This window comes from Lissotriton vulgaris, chromosome 3_1 (genome assembly GCF_964263255.1).
Source record: "Lissotriton vulgaris chromosome 3_1, aLisVul1.2, whole genome shotgun sequence".
Lineage (NCBI taxonomy): Eukaryota > Metazoa > Chordata > Amphibia > Caudata > Salamandridae > Lissotriton > Lissotriton vulgaris.
This window is the reverse complement of record NC_141689.1, coordinates 378101817-378121424: the sequence shown is the minus strand read 5'-3', so window position 1 is coordinate 378121424 and position 19608 is coordinate 378101817. Positions and strand designations below refer to the sequence as shown.

The following is a 19608-nucleotide window of genomic DNA, read 5'->3' as shown; positions in this document are numbered from 1 at the left end:
AGGAAAGCTTGGAGCAGGTCAAGGAGCTGCTAGGCGACCTTATGTTTGATCCTAATACGATTGAGCACCCACTATCACCTCAATGGGTCCCAATAAAGCATGTGGCTGAGTACATGTAGTTCTGGATAAGGAGGGAGGTTTGCCAAATAAGGTTCGGACTAGACACCCTTCAGAGTGCCAGAGGCCTTCTTTAGCTAATAAAGTGGGCTACACCCCCACATTGGATGCAAAGATGTTGACATTCCTTAATAAGTTGGGTAGAGAGAAAGGCTGTCAGGATCGCCTACTAGACGTTTTTGGCCCTCTTACCAACATTTTTTACCTTTGTGAAGAGGCTTACCTCCAAGTGAGCCCAGTAAATGTCTTAGAGCTGAGGCAGTGGGTGCAGAGAGAGGTTTGTTTACTGGGGAATGCAAATGCTTCTCTTTGCTCAGAACGGAGGAAGAGCCTGCTAATGAAGATTGACCCCATGCTGGCAGAATTGTCAGGAAAGGAATCAGGTCAGGAGGAGAAGGGTCTCCTTTTTGGGGAAGAGTTTCTAAAGGAGGTGACCGGTATACAGGGGCCTTTAACTCTATACAGAAGGTACAAAAATATATCAAAACGTTTTTTGAATAGTCGGGAGAATGCGGGGTAGATTCCCCAGCCCGGGGTTTAAAATTACACAGTTCTTTCTCGCGTGGTTACAGACCCAGTGGCTATCAGTCATCAGTAAACTTTTAACCTAGTTTCTACCCCCTATGGCAAAGAAGAAGAGGACTTTTAGAGGAGATAGAAGGCCAAGGCAACAAGGTATGTTTGGAAAAGACCACTTGTCTACACAGGGAAAACTGGGTGGCAGACTAACCCATTTTTAGGAAGGATGGAAAGAGATAACTTCCGACCCTTGGGTGTTACAAACTAAGTGGTTATTGGATAGATTTTGTGGCAATGCCAGTTCAGTTAAGACGACCTATCCCCTTGAGGTTTGCGAAGGAGGAGGAAAAAATGGTAGACTAGGAAGTTCAGGATTTAGCAGAGAAGGGAGCAATAGAAAAGTCAGACGATTCCTCTGCAGGGTTTGTGTTCTATCTATTTCCTGTCGAGTAAAAGACAAGGGCATGAGACCAGTAATAAATCTTAAGGAATTCAACGAGTGGGTGGAAGATGAAAGGAATTCACATGTTGAGGAACCTCCTAAGGAAAGGGAACTGGTTAACCTGCCTAGATCTGACATATGCTTACCTGACTGTTCCAGTTTGTCTAAATCAGAGGGATCTCTTGAAATTTCAATGGAAAGGGACTAAGTGGCGAATTGAAAGCCTTCCCTTTGGTCCAACTTTGGCTTCCTGGTGCTTTACAAAGATGATGAAGCCAATAGTTGCGTGGTTGCGAACAAGAGGGGTGAGGCTGATAGTCTATTTAGATGACATTCTAATTATGTCTCACGGTCATACGACATTGGTAGTTCGAGTAATAGAGGACTTGGGCTTCGTGATGAACAGGAAGAAGTCTTGCTTAGAGCCAAGAGAGTAAACTCTCTTTGGGTTTTCAGATTTGAAGCTCAGATTGTGTATTGAGGTTGCCATGGAGAAAGTGAGGAAAATCTGCAGAGAGGTTCAGAGGGTGCTAGCAAGGGAGTATGTATGTATGTATGTATGTATGTATAAACCGTTTTGTAACGCGCTCTGTTACTGGTGAGTATCCTGGCGCGGGGGGAGGGACAGATCGGCAGAGAACAAGACATCGGGGGATCTTCCTAGCCTACACTCGTGAATAGGTGAGTTTTCAGGTGTTTTTTGAAAGCAGTCACTGTCGGCGTGGAGCGTAGATGGAGAGGGAGGGCATTCCAGGCACGAGCCACCACAACAGACAGCGACTGGCCGCCCAGTCTGGCACGTTTAAAACGGGGAAGGGACAGTTTAAACAGAGAGGCAGATCTCAGGGTGCGTGCCGGAATGTACCTTGTGAATCTCTTTCTCAGGTACGAGGGGCCTTGGTCATGAATTGCACGAAACGCCAACACCAAAGATTTAAACAGAAAACGTTGCGCTACGGGAAGCCAGTGAAGCGAGCGCAGCTCCGTGCGAACGCTCTTCCACCTGGGGATGTTAAATAATAAGCGTACAGCCGCATTCTGAATAATTTGGAGGCGTTTGACCAGGTATGCCGGAATGCCACTGAACAGTGCATTCGCGTAATCGAGGCGAGCCAGTATGAGCGCTCTGGCAACCGACTCTCTGGCCTCCCTAGGGAGCAAGGGGAAAAATTTGCGGAGCATTTTCAGAGTGGCAAAGCAGGTGCCTGTAAGTTTTTTGATGTGATGCTCAAATCTGAGATCCTCCGTAAACCAAATGCCCAGATTTTTTGCTGGTCTCCCCATCTCTATTGGGCAAGGAATGTTAGAAGGCCAAAGTGTGCTCTTAAATGAGGGGGGGGAAGGAGCCATAAAAGAGCACTTCGGACTTGTCCTCATTGCACTTCAGCTGGGCCTGTGTTAGCCAGCGAAATACTGAGGACAGACACAGATGGACTGTAGACGTGTCCAGATTGTCGTCTGGCCAGGTAAACAACAAGTGGGTAATCCCGAGATAAATAGAGAATTCTAGGCCTCCTTTCTGCCTCCATCCAGGCAATATTCCCAGCTCTCCTTCATTATCGTGCACTACAGAGGTTAAAGCCAATATATTTAAACAGAGGAGTAAGATATTCAGACAGATTAAGAAACGAGGGAGAAATTATGGTAGTGGCTAGAGAATTTAGAGGAATGGAAGGGTCATTTTCAGTTCGACCCCGGATGTCGTCATAGAGTCGGACGCCACTCTTCAGGGTTTGGGAGCAAGATGTGGTTCTTTGACGAAAGGGGTAAAATACACAAGTCAGGAAAGAGAGATGCACATCAACAACCTGGAACTGTTGGCAGGCTCCTTTGCATAGCAGAGTTTTATCAGAGATCAGGTGAGATGCTGTGTCTTTTGAGAATGGGCAACATTTCAACTGTAATGTACGGGAACAAGCTAGGGGGTCCACGTTCGAAGGCTATAGCAGATTTGGCAAAGGAGTTTTGGCACTTCAGTCTGAGCAACAACATTATGATCCAGGCGCAATACTTGCCAGGAATAAGCAACACTATAGCCTATTGGAATTCTGACAGCTGTAGGATTTCAGCGACTGTAGGTTGAACTGGGAGGTGTTCTCGTCAATAAATTCCTATTGGTGTCCACAGGGGATAGACCTGTTTGCAAACAGGGTGAATGCTCAACTTCCCAGATTCTACAGTTGGAGACCAGATCCAGGGGCAGAGGCACGAGATGCCTCACTGCTGGACTGGGGAAGTTTGAGATCTATGCTTTCCCGCCTTTTGCCTTGATTCAGAGGGTATTTCCGAAGGTAAAAAAGGAGCTAGCAGAGATAGTTTTGATATCCCCTTCTGCCCGTCCCAAGTATGGTATGATGCAATGGAGGTGTAGATTGCCGACCCACTGCTTTCTTCAGGATTCCCCAGACTTTTTAACAAACGCTTTAGGGGACAATAGCAAGTTTGTTCTGCAGGGCCATTTAAGGCTGATGGCCTGGTTGATTTCCGGAGTGTCTGGCAGGTGTCAGGGCTGTCATTGGAGGCGTTCAAAACTCATTAAAGAGACTTAGTCTCCAGGAACGTCAAAATTGTAGAGGTGGTCTGGAGAAGATGGTTTAGTTGGTGTACTTCAAGGAGTTTGGATCTCGTATCAGCACCTCTGGTAGAGGTGGTGAACTTTTTGACAGCAGTCTTCCTCGAAGGAAGATCCTATAGTATAGTTAATGTTGGTAGATCGGCGATTTCAGAAGGGCACAAATTGATAGATATCTTACCTGTGAGTCAGCATGATGTGGTGAAAAGTCTAGCGAGAAGTATAAGGATTAACGTACCCCGGGTCCTAGATCTTCGTCCATGTGGGATGTGGATCTTGGGCCAGATGTATCAAAGGGTTTTGCCCATTCTGTGTCTATGGGGAAATATGTTGATATATATGGCCCCTTGTTCTTAGAGAATCAACTAGTTGGACTGAGAAGGAATTCTTAAACCTTAAAGAACTTTCTTTAAAGTTGGTTATGCTGTTGTGACCAATATCTTTTATAAGGGTATCAGACGTCCAGGCTCTTGATGTTTCAGGATGCAAGTTCATACTGGAAGGGGTGTGCTTTTATGTCACAAGGAGAACCAAAACTATGTCTAAGACAATATTTTACCCTAATTTGGATAAATGTAAAAAAACTGTGTAGTGAGATGCTTACGTGAGAATGAAAGAAGGACTGAGAACCTCAGAAGTAGTTCAAACCTTCAATTGTTAATTTCTTTTAGAAGCCCTCACCCCTACCCTAACTCATTGGGTCAAAGAAGTTAGGGGGGAAGCAGGAATAGATTTGACTAAATTTGGGGATCATTCCATCAAAGGGGCGATGGTTTCAAAAGCACTTCTACTAGGAAGTAGGCTAACCGGGATTTTGGCTGCATCCGATTGGTCATCGGATTCAGTATTCAAAAAGTTCGATTTTAAACCTGTGGATTCTTCAGTAAGAATTTTCCCACATTGATGGGGAAGCCAGATAGTGAAGGAGATCTAAAGGGATCAGTGTGTGAGCAAGACACTGCTGTTTGTTTTCACTCTTCATCAGGCAGTCATCAAGGTAAGGGAAGACATGAACACCACCCCTCCGTAGAAGAGAAGCGACCAGAGACAGACATTTGTTGAAAACTCTGGACGCAGTTGTAACACCAAAGGGTAGAACCTTGAATTGAAAGTTCTGGCAACTTACCATAAATCTGTGGTAGCAATGATGTGCAGGGTGGATTGGGATGTCGATATTAAGGGCAGTCAAAGTTGCCTTGCCGCAGAAGTGGTATGACATCTTGAGTGACCTTGTGGAACTGCTCAGACAGCATGTAGTTGTTGAGGGGGAAAGATCTACAATGGACCCAAGAGACCGGTCTTTCTTGGGGAGATCTAAATAGGGGAGCTGTTGGTGTTGAGTGGAAAGAGGTTTGTGTGGTGGGAAGTTTGGTAGCGTGACAGTTAGCTCTAGACAGTAACTGTGCTCTACCATGGCCAGCATCCACTGGTCAGAGGTGACACTTTGCCATTGTGAAAGGAACCCCTGCAAACACCCCGACAGATGTTGTGTGATTGGGGTGGAGAGAGGGAGTCACTGCTTAGGGGGGCAGCTGTCTTAGCCGCTCCACCTCTACCCCTGCCATTGGAATTCTTTCTCCTGCAGGTAGCACTGGAGTATCCTATGGATGCTTGGAGTTACTGTTGCTGCCTCTGCTAGGAGAAGGAATGTTCCGGTGAAGTGGTTGTGACATTGCCACAAAACTGTGCGCAGTGAAAAGTTAAACAAAGGGCTGGTTACAGGAGGGCCCCCATCGATTTAGCTGTATCAGTGTCTTTTTTGATTTTCTCCAGTATCTCATCAACTTGTGAGCCGAAAAGTGTTCTCTACCAAACGGCATGTTGATCAGATGCTGTTGAACTTCAGACAAAGCCAGAGATACAAAGCCAAGCATGCCTGTGTATGAGTACACTGGTGTTTACTCCCGTGGTAGCAGTGTCAGCCGCATCAAAGACGCATTGAATGGAAATGTTAGAGATGCTCTGCCCTTCTGAAACAATCTCCTGGGCCCACTGCCTGTACTAATCAAGGAGATGTTGTATGAGCTTCACCATTTCATTCCACCCACTGGGCACCATCATACCTTGCTAATACCCCTACTTAATTAGCAATGTTCCTAGAGTCGCTGACTGGTCAGCAATGCTTTTCCCCTCCACAACACATTTTTAAACTTTCTTAACCAGGGGGCGGGGCATCCCCAGTGCTCTGAGCGCTGGCTCATTAGAGGGCAGCAGGTACCACCAACGAGTCCGGAAAGCCTTGGCCTCTAATGTAGGGTGCGTCAGATGGCAAGGGCTTATACTTTGTCAACCCCTTGGGTGACAACTCTGGCCTTCACTGGACCCTTAAAGACCTCCTACGTGGTCTTAAGTACTGACAGGAATTTAGTTGCCACTGCATGTGGGAGAGCATCTCCACCAAGAAGTACTCTTCAGGTATAGAGTTTAAGCCACTTTGTGAAAGGTGGCTGCTCAATGAATAGCCTCATAGTATGAGGTGGGGTCAATAGGAGAGGGGGGGAGATCTGGCAGGGTACAGGTCAGGGTCGCTGGGCCCTGGAGGAACAACTTCACAATCATCCCAAGGTTCATCCTGGGGATCTTGGTCATACTTGACTGTAGGAAGCATGCTCTGTATATACTATACCAAAATAAGGTATAGTGTGCACAGAGTCCAGTGTAACTCCAAAGGTAGACAGAGGTAAAGGTAGAAAGCACCTTATTCTACATTTGTGGGCGAGCAGTAAGGCTTTATCAGAGGGTAGTGTTAAGCATGTGGGGTACACACCCAATCAGAAAATGATGTCACACACTCAAAGACTGAACCCAGACCAATTTGTTTGTATAAAAATATTACGTTTTTTATTTCTAGAACCAAGCCAAGCCTGGCACAGGTAAGTGACAAATGCTTTGCAAAATATTATGGAGTAGTTACAAGTGAATGCAAGTTCAAATGCAGGTGTTAGAAATACAGGTAAATCAAGGTATTGAAATTACTGTATAGATTACTTTTTGTTGCTTTTTGGATTGCTTTTCCAGTTACTTTTTCTACTCAGTGTGAATTGCCTAGATATCTGGGACATTTCCTAGAGAAAAGGTAAGTAAAAACAGTTTAGCACAATTTACATTGTTCAGGTTTCCATACAGATCAACTCCACACCTAGAAATGTTTTCAGAGAAAAACAGTCAATGAATTCCTATGGAGAGAAGGAAAATGCTACTTACCAGTATGCATCTGTTCTTGGCATGTAGAGCTGCAGAGTTACACACTATGCATAGATGGCCACCTAGTGTTGGGCCCGAATGTTTGCAGTTTGTTTTGTTGTAGAAAAGTCTTTGGAAGTCACGGGATAGGTGACTCCTCCTTTGGATGATACTGCACATGGGCATCGGCTCCATCCCCAGATTGTTTTTCGCCATTAGGGAAGTGATGGAGCTGTACAAGAGGTAGTGATGTCCATGCGATTTGTATCTAATTAAGATAATACTGGAACAGATAAAGGTAACCGGGGAAGCGGGTGGGTGTGTGTAACTCTGCAGCTCTACATGCCAAGAACAGATGCATACTGGTAAGTAGCATTTTCCGTTCGAGGCATATGAGCTGCAGATTATACACTATGCATAGATTGTATAGCAGTACCCACACCTAGCGGTGACCACCAGTATCTGTTGCAGTTGTTTGAAACTGTTTTTAGTACAGCATGGCCCACAGTGGCTTGTTGTTTAGTTTGCACATCTACACAGTAATGCTTTGTGAATGTGTGCGGTGTAAGCCATGTAGCTGCTCTGCATATATCATCTAGGGGAATGTTCCCCAAGAATGCCATTGAAGCCCCCAGCCCCCATCTTCCTTGTTGAATGGGCTTTTGGAGGAATTGTTAATGTAAGTTTGGCTTTCTGGTAACATATTTGTATGCATTTAAAAATCCACTTAGCGATCCCCGATTTTGATATGGGGTTGCCTTTATGTGGCGGTGAAAAAGACACAAAAAGTTTTTTTGTTTTATGAAAAGTTTGTGTCCGTTCGATGTAGTACAGTAATGCTCTATTGACATTTAAGGTGTGTAGAGCTCTTTCTGCGACTGTTTGAGGCTGCGAGAAAAATACGGGCAGCTCAACTGATTTAGAAGGAATGGTGAAATGACTTTAGGATTAGTACGAAGAACCACTTTGTTATGATGCATTTGCAGAAAAGGTTCTTGACTGGTAAGTGCTTGTAGTTCACTAACCCTTCTGAGAGAAGTAATTGCTACTAGGAAAGCTACTTTCCAGGTTAGGAATTGCAATTCCCATTTATGTAATGGCTCAAAGGGAGGACCCATTAATCTTGGAAGAACAATGTTTAAGTTCCACACTGGTGCAGGTGGCGTTCCAAGAGGAAATATTCTTTTGAGTCCTTCCAATAAAGCTTTTATAGCTGGTACTCTAAAAAGAGATAGATGTTGTCTATTTTTAAGTATGCTGCAATGGCAGCAAGGTGTAGTCTGATAGACGTATAGGCTAAATGACACTTTAGAAGGTGTAATAGATATCCTATGATGTGTTGAATAGACACGTCTAAGGGATTTATTTGGTTGTTTTGGCAGTATATGACAAAGCGTTTCCACTCAGCAGCATAACATGCTCTAGTAGTGGGACGTCTAGCTTCATTGATAATGTTCATACATTCTGGAGGAAGGTTGAGGTAACCAAACTATGACCTCAGGAGCCAGATCGCTAGGTTGAGCTGAGCTGGGTCCGGGTATCTGATCTCTCCATGGTTCTGTGTTAACAGGCGTGGAGATAGGTTTAGTTTTTGGTGTGGCACTACAGACATCTGCATTAGCGTGGTAAACCACGTTTGTCTGGCCCAAGTTGGAGCGACTAGAATGAGCGTTCGGGAATGTTGTTGTAGTTTGCGTACCACTAACGGAAGTAGAGGGAGAGGAGGAAAAGCGTACGCAAATAGTTTTGACCAGTATATCAATATCGCATTGCCTTTGGACAATGGGTGTGGGTATCTGGTAACAAAGCTTGGGCATTTTGCGTTTTCGTGGGTGGCAAAGATCTATCTGAGGTTGTCCCCACATTTGAAAGAACGGATGAAGAACTTGCGGTTGAAGTTCCCACTCGTGGATCTGCTGTGTTTGTCGAATTAGCAGATCTGCCATAGTGTTTAGTACTCCTGGGACGTGTTGGGCTAAGACGATCTTTACTGGTATAGCCTATCTCCATATCTGCTGTGCTAACAGAGAGCTGCAGAGAGTGTGTTCCCCCTTGTTTGTTTATCTAGTACATAGCTGTCATATTGTCTGTGCGGACTAAGACAGCTTTGCCTGACACATACATTTGAAATGCTTTTAGAGTTGGAAACACAGCTAGCAACTCCAAATGATTGATGTGGAGTAACTTCTGTTGCGGTGTCCACCTGACTTGCATGGTGTGATGCAGTTGGTGAGCTCCCCAGCCGGAGAGCGATGCGTCCGCTGTTATGACTATTTGAGGAACTGGCTCTAGAAACGGTCGCCCTTTGGAAAGGTTTTTGGTGTTCCACCATAGCAGAGAACGATGAGTCCGACCGTCTACCAACACTAGGTCTGTTAGTGGACCTTGAGCCTAGTTCCATTGGCGTTCTAGGCACTCTTGAAGTGGACGCATTTGCAGTCTTGTGTGAGGTACTACAAATATGCAAGTTGCCATCATTCCTATGAGCTGCATGAACACTCGAGCTGCTAGCGAGTGTTGCGGTTTGAATTTTGTTAGGAGAGTTTGTACACTTGTTATCCTGGCTGGAGAGGGATAAGCTAGTGTTAGTTGGGTGTTTATTGTAGCGCTGGGATACTGTTTGTACGAGGGTTGCAGATGCGATTTGGTGTTATTTACCGTGAATCCCAAGTCGTGAAGCAGTTTTATAGCAGCGTGAGTGTGTTGTACGCACTGGCTGTATCGTCTAGACATGGGAAGCCATGAATATGTTGTCTTCTTAAGTGTGCTGCTACTACTGCTAGACATTTGGTAAACACCCTTGGCGCTGTTGTGACTCCAAATGGGAGCACTTTGAACTGGTAGTCCTGCCAGTCTAGCACAAATCTGAGATATTTTCTGTGCGCTGTGCGAATGGGAATATGGAAGTAGGTGTCCTTGAGATCTAGGGTGACCAGGAAGTCGTTTAGTACCAGAAGTGGAAGGACTTGTTGGGATGTGACCATGTGAAAATGGTCCGACTGTATGTAAATGTTTAGAGGTCCGAGGTCTTGGATGGGTCTTAAAGAACCGTCGTCCTTTGGTATTAGGAAATATAGTGAGTATACTCCTTTGTTTTTCTGAAGCTCTGGAACTATTTCTATAGCATTTTTCTGCAGGATGGATATTACCTCCTGTCTGAGTAGTGTTAAATGTTCTTGTGACATTGGACGTTGCTTGGGTGGTATGTTTGGGGGGGGGGGGGTGGATGTTCGTTCTAGACAGTAACTTGACTGAATTATTTGGAGCACCCACCTGTCTGATGTGATGTTTTCCTAAGCTGGCAGGTATTGTTAAAGTCTTCCCCCGACAGGAGTGGAATGGGATGGGGGAAGGGGAAGGGAGTCATTGGGCAGGGGTAGAGGCAGAGTGGGAGTTGTTATTTTTACCTCTGCTTTTGTTATGGTTACCCCTGTAACCACCGCTTTGGTAACCCTTTGCTGTAAGTGGACTGTGTAGGGGCTTTGTACGAGGTAGAAGCTGTGTCCGAAGACTATCCCCTGGTGGCACCTCAATAGGATGAGCGACGAAATGAACATCTGGGAGCCTGCGACTGCAGGGCTCCCATAGATTTGGCGGTATCTGTATCCTTTTTCATTTTTTCAAGTGATACATCTACATTAGGACCGAATAGGTGTTGTTCATCAAAGGGTTGATTTAGAATGGCACTTTGTACTTCAGGTTTGAACCCCGATATACATAGCCAGGCATGTCTACGTAATAGGACGCTGGTGTTAACTGCCCTAGAGGCAGTATCTGCTGCATCCAGTGCACACCGAATAGAGGTGTTTGTAATGTTTTTCCCCTCTAGGATAAGTTAATTTGCTCTATCCTTGTACTTATCAGGGAGGTGCCTCATTAATGATTCTAATTAGTCATAATGTGCCCCGTCATATCTGGCTAATAATGCCTGTGTATTGGCGATACGCCACATGTTTGCTGCTTGAGACGCCGTTCTTTTCCCTGATGCGTCAAGTAGCTTAGGCTCTTTATCTGGTGGTGGAGCTTTCCCTGATGTTTGTGAGTTTGCTGTCTTGCGTGCATTGGAAACTACAAGTGAGCCTAGTGGTACAGGACCTTTAATATATGCTGGGTCTGATTGAGAAGCTTAATTTTTTTTCTCTATGCGAGGTTTAATGACCCGAGTTCTGACTGGGTCTTTGAAGACTTCAGGAGCGTGCTTAATCACTCCTTTAAGCATTGGTAGAATGGATGAGGACCTTTGTGCACTATCAAAGGTATCCATTAAGAAGTCTTCATCTACAGGGTGTGTGTGCATGTCTACCCCATGATGTTGCGCAGCCCTGTGAATGAATTGATTGAAACCCATAGTGTCTTCTGATGGGGAAGGCCTTGAGGGGTATATGTCATCCTGAGGGACATTTGACACATCTAGGGTGTTATAATCATCCCATGGGTCAGGTGATCCTGTAGGAGTAGCTGGATAAGACATGTTACCCACCCCCATGTCATCAGAGCTATCATCCCTGTTGTCGTCTGGTATGATAGAGGATGCTGGGGAATGTTGCGGTATGGAAGGATGTGGTGATGGTACAGGTGAAAGAGAAGGGGAAGGCAGTCTTAAGGAGGAGGTAGCCATGTCCTTCTTTGAATGCGGAGCTGGAGTGTCCAGTGGTCGCTTTTTTGAAGCCAAAAATCAGCTGTCTAGTGATTGGATCTTTAGCTAGAGTCTTTTGAGCAGGGTCTGGATAAAGTTAATCCTCTGCAGGAGGCCGATCGTTTGGTGCGTAGGGAGGTTTTGGCACTGAAGCGGTTCGTTTTGTTTTTTGGCAAGGTCTTTAACCGGAGAAGCAGGAGTCTTTAGGCTCCGAAGCTTTTTTCGGTTCAGAGGATTTTTTCGGCTCCAGTATGTTTTTTGGATCCAATGGTGTTTTCGGTTCCGGTGGTTTTTTCGAATCAGAAGCGGGTTTGCTTGGTTCCGACCTGGGTTTCGGTGACGAAGGAGTTGTGGTGTGTTTCGGCACCAATGGTTTGGATGCCGGCGTGGCCGGTGAAGTTGTCTTTTTCGGTGCCGGTACGTGTGCGCCGGCACCGAGCGAATGCCGACTCGAGCCCGAGTCGCCTGAAGGCTTCATTAGCTTCTTAGCCGGGCCCGAAGGTGGGGCAGTAGAAGCAGTGTTTCAGTGTGCACCCGAGGGCGAGGGTGTGACCGAGGCCTTCTTTGGGTGTGTCGAGGAAGGGTCGGGTCGACTGTCTTACTTATGACGCGCTGTGCTTTAGTGATGCCCTCTACTTCGTAGTCTTCTGTCTTGTAATTGCTGTCGACGTTGTGTTGTTGCGGAACGTTGACGCCTTCCTCGAAGATGTGGTCTGGAATCGAAGCAGAAGATCGAGCTATTGTTCGCCTCGCTCTTCGGTCCCGGACAGTCTTCTTGGAGCGGAAAGAGGCACAAGAGGAACAGTCTTTGGCCTCATGCTCCGGGGAGAGGCAAAGGTTACACACTTCATGAAGGTCGGTGTGGGGAAACTTCGACCCACATTGAGGACACTTTTTAAATGGCATCCTTCCATGAGCTGGAGTCGAGGCCTAGTTAGGCCCGAAGGCCGTCGACAACGACCGGAATCGAAGTTTTCGGTGTTGAAGGGTACCGTCGACTGGAAAAGCGTTTGAAACTTAAATTCAGTAAGTTGGTGAGGATTGCCCGCCGAAGGAAATCTGTTCCAACACGGAGCTCTGGAAACACACCCGAGCCCGGTGGGGGAAAAAAATCTGGGGATGGAGCCGATGCCCATGCGCAGTACCATCCAAAAGGAGGAGTCACCTATCCCGTGACTTCCAAAGACTTTTCTACAACAAAACAAACTGCAAACATACAGGCCCAACACTAGGTGGCCATCTATGCATAGTGTGTAATCTGCAGCTCATATGCCTCGAACATGAAGTTATCCTTTACAAGTTAAGTACTTGGTCTTTGGGGTTGAGTTTCGGTGGTTAGAATCAGGGTTCCCCCAGGCTCAAGGATGCACTCTTGTTACACCCTCAGTGGCACTAGGGCAGCCGGGTACAGAGTGCTGAGGCCCAATGTTATCCAATAGAGGATAGAGGGCCTCTAGTTGGTGGCTGCTTACAAACACGCCACTGCATTATGAGAGCAAAGCTTTTGGTGTTAGGCTCAAGGCATAGGAGGTATCCTGTTCAGCACAAAAAGTGCACCCACAGTGATGCTGGGGCGGCTGGGTGCAGGGTGCTGGTTTGGCATAGGGTGTCCTGTTGATTTCAATGGGGATTCTCCAGTTTCAACAAAGACTACAGGCTCAGGAACGAAGATCTTCTAGAGGCGACCACCAGTTGGAGAGGTAAGTTGGGATGCTGGGACACCTTCGGTTGGGCCACCCAAGGCCAGGGGGCTTCGGGTGCAGGGGTGTCTTTAGGCGTCTGGTTTCTCTTACCAGCTCAGGTCGCAGTCGGGTGGATCCTCCAGAAAAAGACTGCAGGTTTCACTGGGAGATTCGAAGCAGGTCAGAGATCACTAGATCTCGGGTCAGAATCTTCAAGGAGACCTCCTTGTGGTGTTGGGCCACTCAAACTTGGGCCATGGGCGACGGGTGCAGACTCACGGATTTGGCCGGAGTCAGAATCTGTGGGTGAAAAAAATCAGGTGTTCACAGGAGACAAAATCTTCTATTTGGAAGGAAGGGCAGGTCCGGTTCTCGTGGTTTTTGAGGTTGCTGGCTGCAGGACACACAGGACTTTCGCTTCTGCAGGTTCGAGGTGGGGACATGCCGGTAGGGCTGGGGCCAAGTCAGATGGCGTCCTCCTCCTCTTAGCTTCAGCACAGCTGTTCGGTCCTTCTTTTCTTGGTAGTTTCTTGTTTGGGGAGGCAAGTTTCAGGAGTGTCCCTAAATACTAGATTTAGGGGTGTTACAGGTAAGTAAACGTTGGGACCAATGGGTACCTTACTTGGGGTGGGTACACCCTCTATAATGCCACCCTCCAGTGGGATGGGGGCACATGCCTCATTCTGGTTGGCTGTATCCCCCCCATCTGCAAGATGGCGGGACTAAGAGTTGAGCTTCAGCTCTGAAGTCGCGTCCTCTGAAGCCGGCTCGCTCGAAGTGCTGCTGCAATTCTTTATGCTCCTGCTATCGGCAATCCTGTTGGTGGCGTGGGGAATATTCCCTGGCCCATCTATGCTCCTTCTGGCTCCTACAACTGATTTTGCATATTCTGGGCGGTAACACGCTAGCGCTGGTTGCAGTGGTGCCTCAAAGGATGTTATTGCTGTTGTATATTCACGGGCACAATTTTGAATAGCGCAAGTGGGCATCTGCCTTTTCCTCATGTTCACTCACCATTATGAATGAATTGCACATTGTTATGAAAGCTTGGCACATAGTCATGGAAACTTGGCACATTGTTATGGAAAGTTGAGTGCTTCATGTAACTTTAGCTCAGCTATATCGACTCCTGAGGTAAGAAGCATAGTTGAATTTGCAGAGCTTATTGCTAGCAGGAAATCTCGCTAGCTTCCATCTCCCTCAGCATTGCTCTACTGATTAGGTGGCTAAAAATGTTGGTTTTGCCTTTATGAGTTGTGCTGTTAACTCATTACATGTATTTTCCTTATTTGTGCCGCCTTATAAGCAAATTCCTCATATGTTTGGTGTAAGCTGTTCAAGTACACCACTGCATGATTGTATAACCTTGAATTAATGAATGCATGTATTAACTGTTATTTCGGTCTATATTTAGGAAGCTTCACTTTTAGTTACGCCCTTTATTTTCATGTGGACACAAGTGGAAGAGGGGAGACAAGTGGAAGAGGGGAGACTATCAGGTAGAATATTGCTTAGAACAACAGCTATATTTATTGTTGCACTTAAGTATAGTCAATTATTGATTCAGTCTTCTGTTTATAGGAATTCCTCTGGATCCCAGTGACGCTACGGTGGTGTGGGACGTGTGCTGAGCCTGCCTTGGTCTTCTTTGTCTTACCTTTGTTTCCACTCTTCCCCCTATCCACTTGTTTTGCTTTGACTTTGTTGGACGGATTGGCAGGAGAGGGAAGTTGGGATCTATTCGCCTATCTCCTGCCTCTCGTCCCTGCGGAGACCTCAGGTGAGCCGGACACTGCCTTTGAGATTGCGTCGAGTGTGCTGGCCTCTCCCTCTCGTTGGTAACTCAGCAATTGGTAGTGCCTTGCACTTTTCCCGGTGTCAATGTTTGCTTCACCATCAGCACCACAGATTTTGTTATTCTTCCCCTCCGCTTCTGCTTGAGGACGTATCTGTGCACCCGAATCCCATCTACTGGGTGAGCAGGTTACTTTCTTCCCACTGCCCTACTCATAAGTTCTGCTATAGATAGTACAAGATAGTCATGGCTCGGTCCGGTGCCTGCCCACATCCTCCTGCCCAGTGTGTTGCAGCGCCACACTTTGCATTAACCCCCTAACGGGCCAATCCAATCCCAGGGGAGCCCTCAGTCTGTCTTACCAGCTCCTGATGTGCTCTGTGGGACCACTGCACCCTACGACCTCTCCTTCCTGGCATCTCCCTAGTGCAGCATCAGGCCATGCGTGTAATTACTGTGCGCGCCCGTGCCCCGCTTTTCCTTGCGGCAGGAGAGCCAAGTTCCTATTTATCCTCTACTTGCACTCGGGTTCCATCTCAGACCTTCAAGCCGGTCAGGCCCAGTCCCTACGTTCACTTGCCTCTTCTGACCCCCCTCTCGCACCGCCGCTCCCCGGATCGGTGTCGTTTCTACGAGCCGGCTCAGTCCGAGGGCCATCCTTCCACAGCGGGCGAAAGGATCTCATGTGCGCCACCGAGTCACAGCGTCCATAAACCGCCACTCGCCGGCAGTCTCTCTTAACCGCCGCAGGCTGCGTGTGTTCTTCGTTGGCGGCGCTGGAGTTTACCACCTGCTCTTATTACAGTTCGTGCCCTCAGAAGCGGTGCGGTTGAGCCGCAGCATCCCCCTTCAGGCCCGGTAAGTGGTTCACACTGCATCTCGCTGCCTAAATTCACCGCTTTGGTTTCTCCTCTGCTGCTTCCTGTTCGTTCTTTTCGCTGCCCAGTTTTCTTTTCAGCCTAGCCCTAGGCCCCACTCTTCTCAGGCAGTTTCAGCGGCGATCCGCCTTCCTCTGTGAAAAATATGGGTCCCTGTGATTGTATTTTGTTTTCGCCAAGCCTCTGTTGCCTTTTTATTAGCTACTAGCAGCCCGCCCCAGCGTTGCCTGGGGCAGAAAGGGGCTGGGGGCAGCATTTGAGGCTTGCGTGCACTTCTGCCCTCGGCCCCCTCCCGCCCCCTCCCGGCCCGGCCCCCTCCCGAACCCGGCCCCCTCCCGCCCGTGTCCCGGAGAGCCTGATCCTTACCTCAGCCAGCGGTCCCGCTGCAGGCGCCCTGCCCACACAGGCCGCCACTCTCCAGGCGTCCCGCCCGCACAGGCCGCCACTCTCCAGGCGCTCCGCCCGCACAGGCCGCCACCCCCCCACCCCCCCTCCTTGAATAGAGCTTTCTTAGGAGAATCCACCTTAATTATAAGAAATTCACTTAAATTAACTTTCTGCTGGACCAAAGTTTGCACTACTTGGTGGTTGCACTACCAAAGAGCACACCAGAAGGGATAGTAGTATCCCACCGTGGAGAACATTCAATGTAAAAAGATGCAGCAGAGCTCTTTAAGAATCACACACGAACTAAGGTATGGTGGCCACTAGGGAGAGTTAAGTCCAGTGTGCTTCATTCTGATTGGCTGATGTTCGAGTATTTTTCAGAGGCCAATAGATTACTAAAGGGTCAAGTGATTAAGGCCTTTGGACCTTTTACAACACTGTTATTTGAAAGTGGCAGAATGCACCAAGCTGGACAATGTGAAATGATTCAAGCATGTGCATCTATGAAAGACTGAATGCTGGGAAAGACTATGAAACCAAAAAAAATAGGCAAACTAGTGACTCTGCTGGTCTTTTAATATGAATTAAATAAGCAATATACAGGATAATACAAAAAAAAAGAAATTAGCACACATACCTGCAATGTTGATTGAAGACACAAAAGCAGCAAGCACAGCCAGAGATTGAGCTACATTTGACGGCAAGTAGCCTCCGCCCATCAATGCCAATCCACCGACAGCAGTCAAACCTATACAGACACAGAGCAAGGAGGGAAATGAAGACGTTAATTACATCCTGAAGCCTAAGTAAATATTTTCAGAGGTACGGAAATTGAGATCATACTATAGCATCTCTTTAGGCATCGTATGAATCAACGTCAGCCATTAAGTAAAATCAAATATTTACTGACTCCAGTTTCATCTGTGGGGTCAAATTAACATGGGTCTTCAAATTTTCATACCAAATGTACATGCACAGGATCCTGAAAGTTTGGAATGTGGTCAGCTGTTCTGCAGTTTAGATCATTAAACAGTACTCGCTCAGGAAGGCCCTGAGCTGGTTACACTAGCTGGTTAATCTGTTAACGCTGGTTTTAAGAAGATGTGATCTAAATAAGTGGTCATTCAGAGAATGCAATGGAAGGGAAACCACCATTACAACATAATTGTAGGTAGGAAGGGTGATCTTAGTGTGGTTGAGAGTTTTAAGGAAAATATCGTTTTTGGGGATTTGTACTGCGAGACAGCTACCCAAAAAGGGTTTCCAGGCACAGACAGAATAGTAGAGGCAGCAGGAAACCAAAGAAATGTAATATGGGACATCATCAGCAGTGGATTGCGGGTGCGAGATATAGTGAGTACAACTAACTATATCGGAGGAATTTCAATGGTTTTTGTATAAGTGAAATGTCCAGCTAACTGTAACACCCTTAAAATCAATGTTTTTTTCAGTGAATTTCTAAGGTTTTTTAAATGCTAATTCCTAACTATGTCAGGCCTGAAACCTATGGTTTTTTTCAGTGAATACATTATAATATATATATATATATATATATATATATATATATATATATATATATATATATATATATATATATATATATATATATATATATATATATATATATATATATATATATATATATATATATATATATATATATATATATATATATATATATATATATATTACCTACTGGCTATCGCCAGTAGGTATATATAGTTAGAATTTTTTCCCTATGGGACTTTTGAAAATTCTATGTCTAATAACTTTGGCGTTTGTGGACGGAATCGGCTGAAATTTTCAGGAAAATGGCACATTTTGTTTCAGAGCAGCCCCTGAAAATTTGGTGGGGTTTTGTCAAGGGGGGGCTGAGAAAAAAGGGGGGTCCCAAAACGCGTTTTTCCCATTCATTTTTCCATAGGGCGGTTGGACTCACTTTTAGCTCGAACGGCTGAATGGATTTGCACGAAACTTGGCAAAATTGTAGGGACTGTTAGCCCGATGTGCCTTTGCTAGGTCTCAATATATGTGCTCCAGTAGTTTGAGAAATTAACGTTCAAACCAAGATATATATCTGTAACAGCGCTCTGGGCAGCGATCCGGTCCGCTTACTTTTCGCTTATCGGAACTTTGCGCGCAGAAAGCTGATTGGCTCTCCGGTGTCTGTCAACATTCTAAACAGTCCGGAGCGGACGCCATCTTGTCTCTCGGTAGGATCGAGAGAGAAGAAGAGGTGGAAAACGAAGGGGGAATTTAATGAAAGGGGGCAAGGTATCCCCCTCTTGACCCCCTAGGAATGTTGTTGGGGTTATTAAAGGGTCCCGTGGGGAAAATAAAAAAAAAATGATTTTTCACGGTAGAAGCGCGGCCGCGAACTGGTAGCGAAACGGGAATTCGCCATTTTGTGCTTCGTAAATTAAATTACTAGTTATAAGTGGGTGCGGGAGACGTATCCTAATCCCCTATGTTTCCTGAGGGTGGGTGAGGAGGCTGATATATGTTGATACATCTCTTCCAGCGGCTGTGCGTGAGCTTTTTTTTTTTTTTTGCTGCGTGACAGTCCGGAGCGGCCGCCATCTTGTCTCTCGGTAGGATCGAGAGAGAAGAAAAGGTGAAAAACTAAGGGGGAATTTAATGAAAGGGGGCAAGGTATCCCCCTCTTGACCCCCTAGGAATGTTGTTGGGGTTATTAAAGGGTCCCGTGGGGAAAATAAAAAAAAAATGATTTTTCACGGTAGAAGCGCTTCACGGGCCGCGAACTGGGCCGCAAACTGGTAGCGAAACGGGAATTCGCCATTTTGTGCTTCGTTAATTAAAGTACTAGGTATAAGGGGGTGCGGGAGACATATCCTAATCCCCTATGTTTCCTGAGGGTGGCTGAGGAGGCTGATATATGTTGATACATCTCTTCCAGCGGCTGCGCCATCTTGCCTTTTTTCGAATGCCACAATTTTGTCGTGCACGGCAGCCATTTTAGATGCCAGGCTGGTCCCAGGCTATCACCTAACCCTGCGGATGTAGTTTATGGCCCCAGCTGTAGAGAATTCAGACATGCCAATCCTCCTGATTCAGGCGTGTGAGTACTGATTTCAGTGCTAGTCTCCCGCCTCCCGATTTCTGCAAGCAAAAACCCGGGGGCATATTACGAACAACTAGCGATAATTTTTGTCTCTAACTTGTTTAGAGACAAAAATTATCGCCGCACATCGGCGATTTTTATCGCAGATAAACCTTGCTATTATCGCAGAAAAGTCAGCGATATTCATGTATTATCGACCTAATGCTCTTAGCCATGTTATCCACCTCCCATTGGATAACATGGCTAAGAACTGCTCAGGGCAGGTGTTAGATTTTGGAGATATTCGCGCTTAGCGCGAATATCTCCAAAAGTTGG

General features: G+C 46.4%; 1 protein-coding gene across 2 annotated transcripts in view; it reads right to left on the bottom strand.

Annotated features, from left to right (window-relative positions):
- NNT (nicotinamide nucleotide transhydrogenase) overlaps positions 1-19608 on the bottom strand; it is a 405237-nt gene that overhangs the window by 220189 nt on the left and 165440 nt on the right. For both annotated transcript variants that reach the window (XM_086960606.1, XM_086960607.1), the window contains exon 12: positions 16849-16959. In XM_086960606.1, the coding sequence (XP_086816732.1) occupies positions 16849-16959 (111 nt within the window). The remainder of the gene's footprint in view (positions 1-16848; positions 16960-19608) is intronic.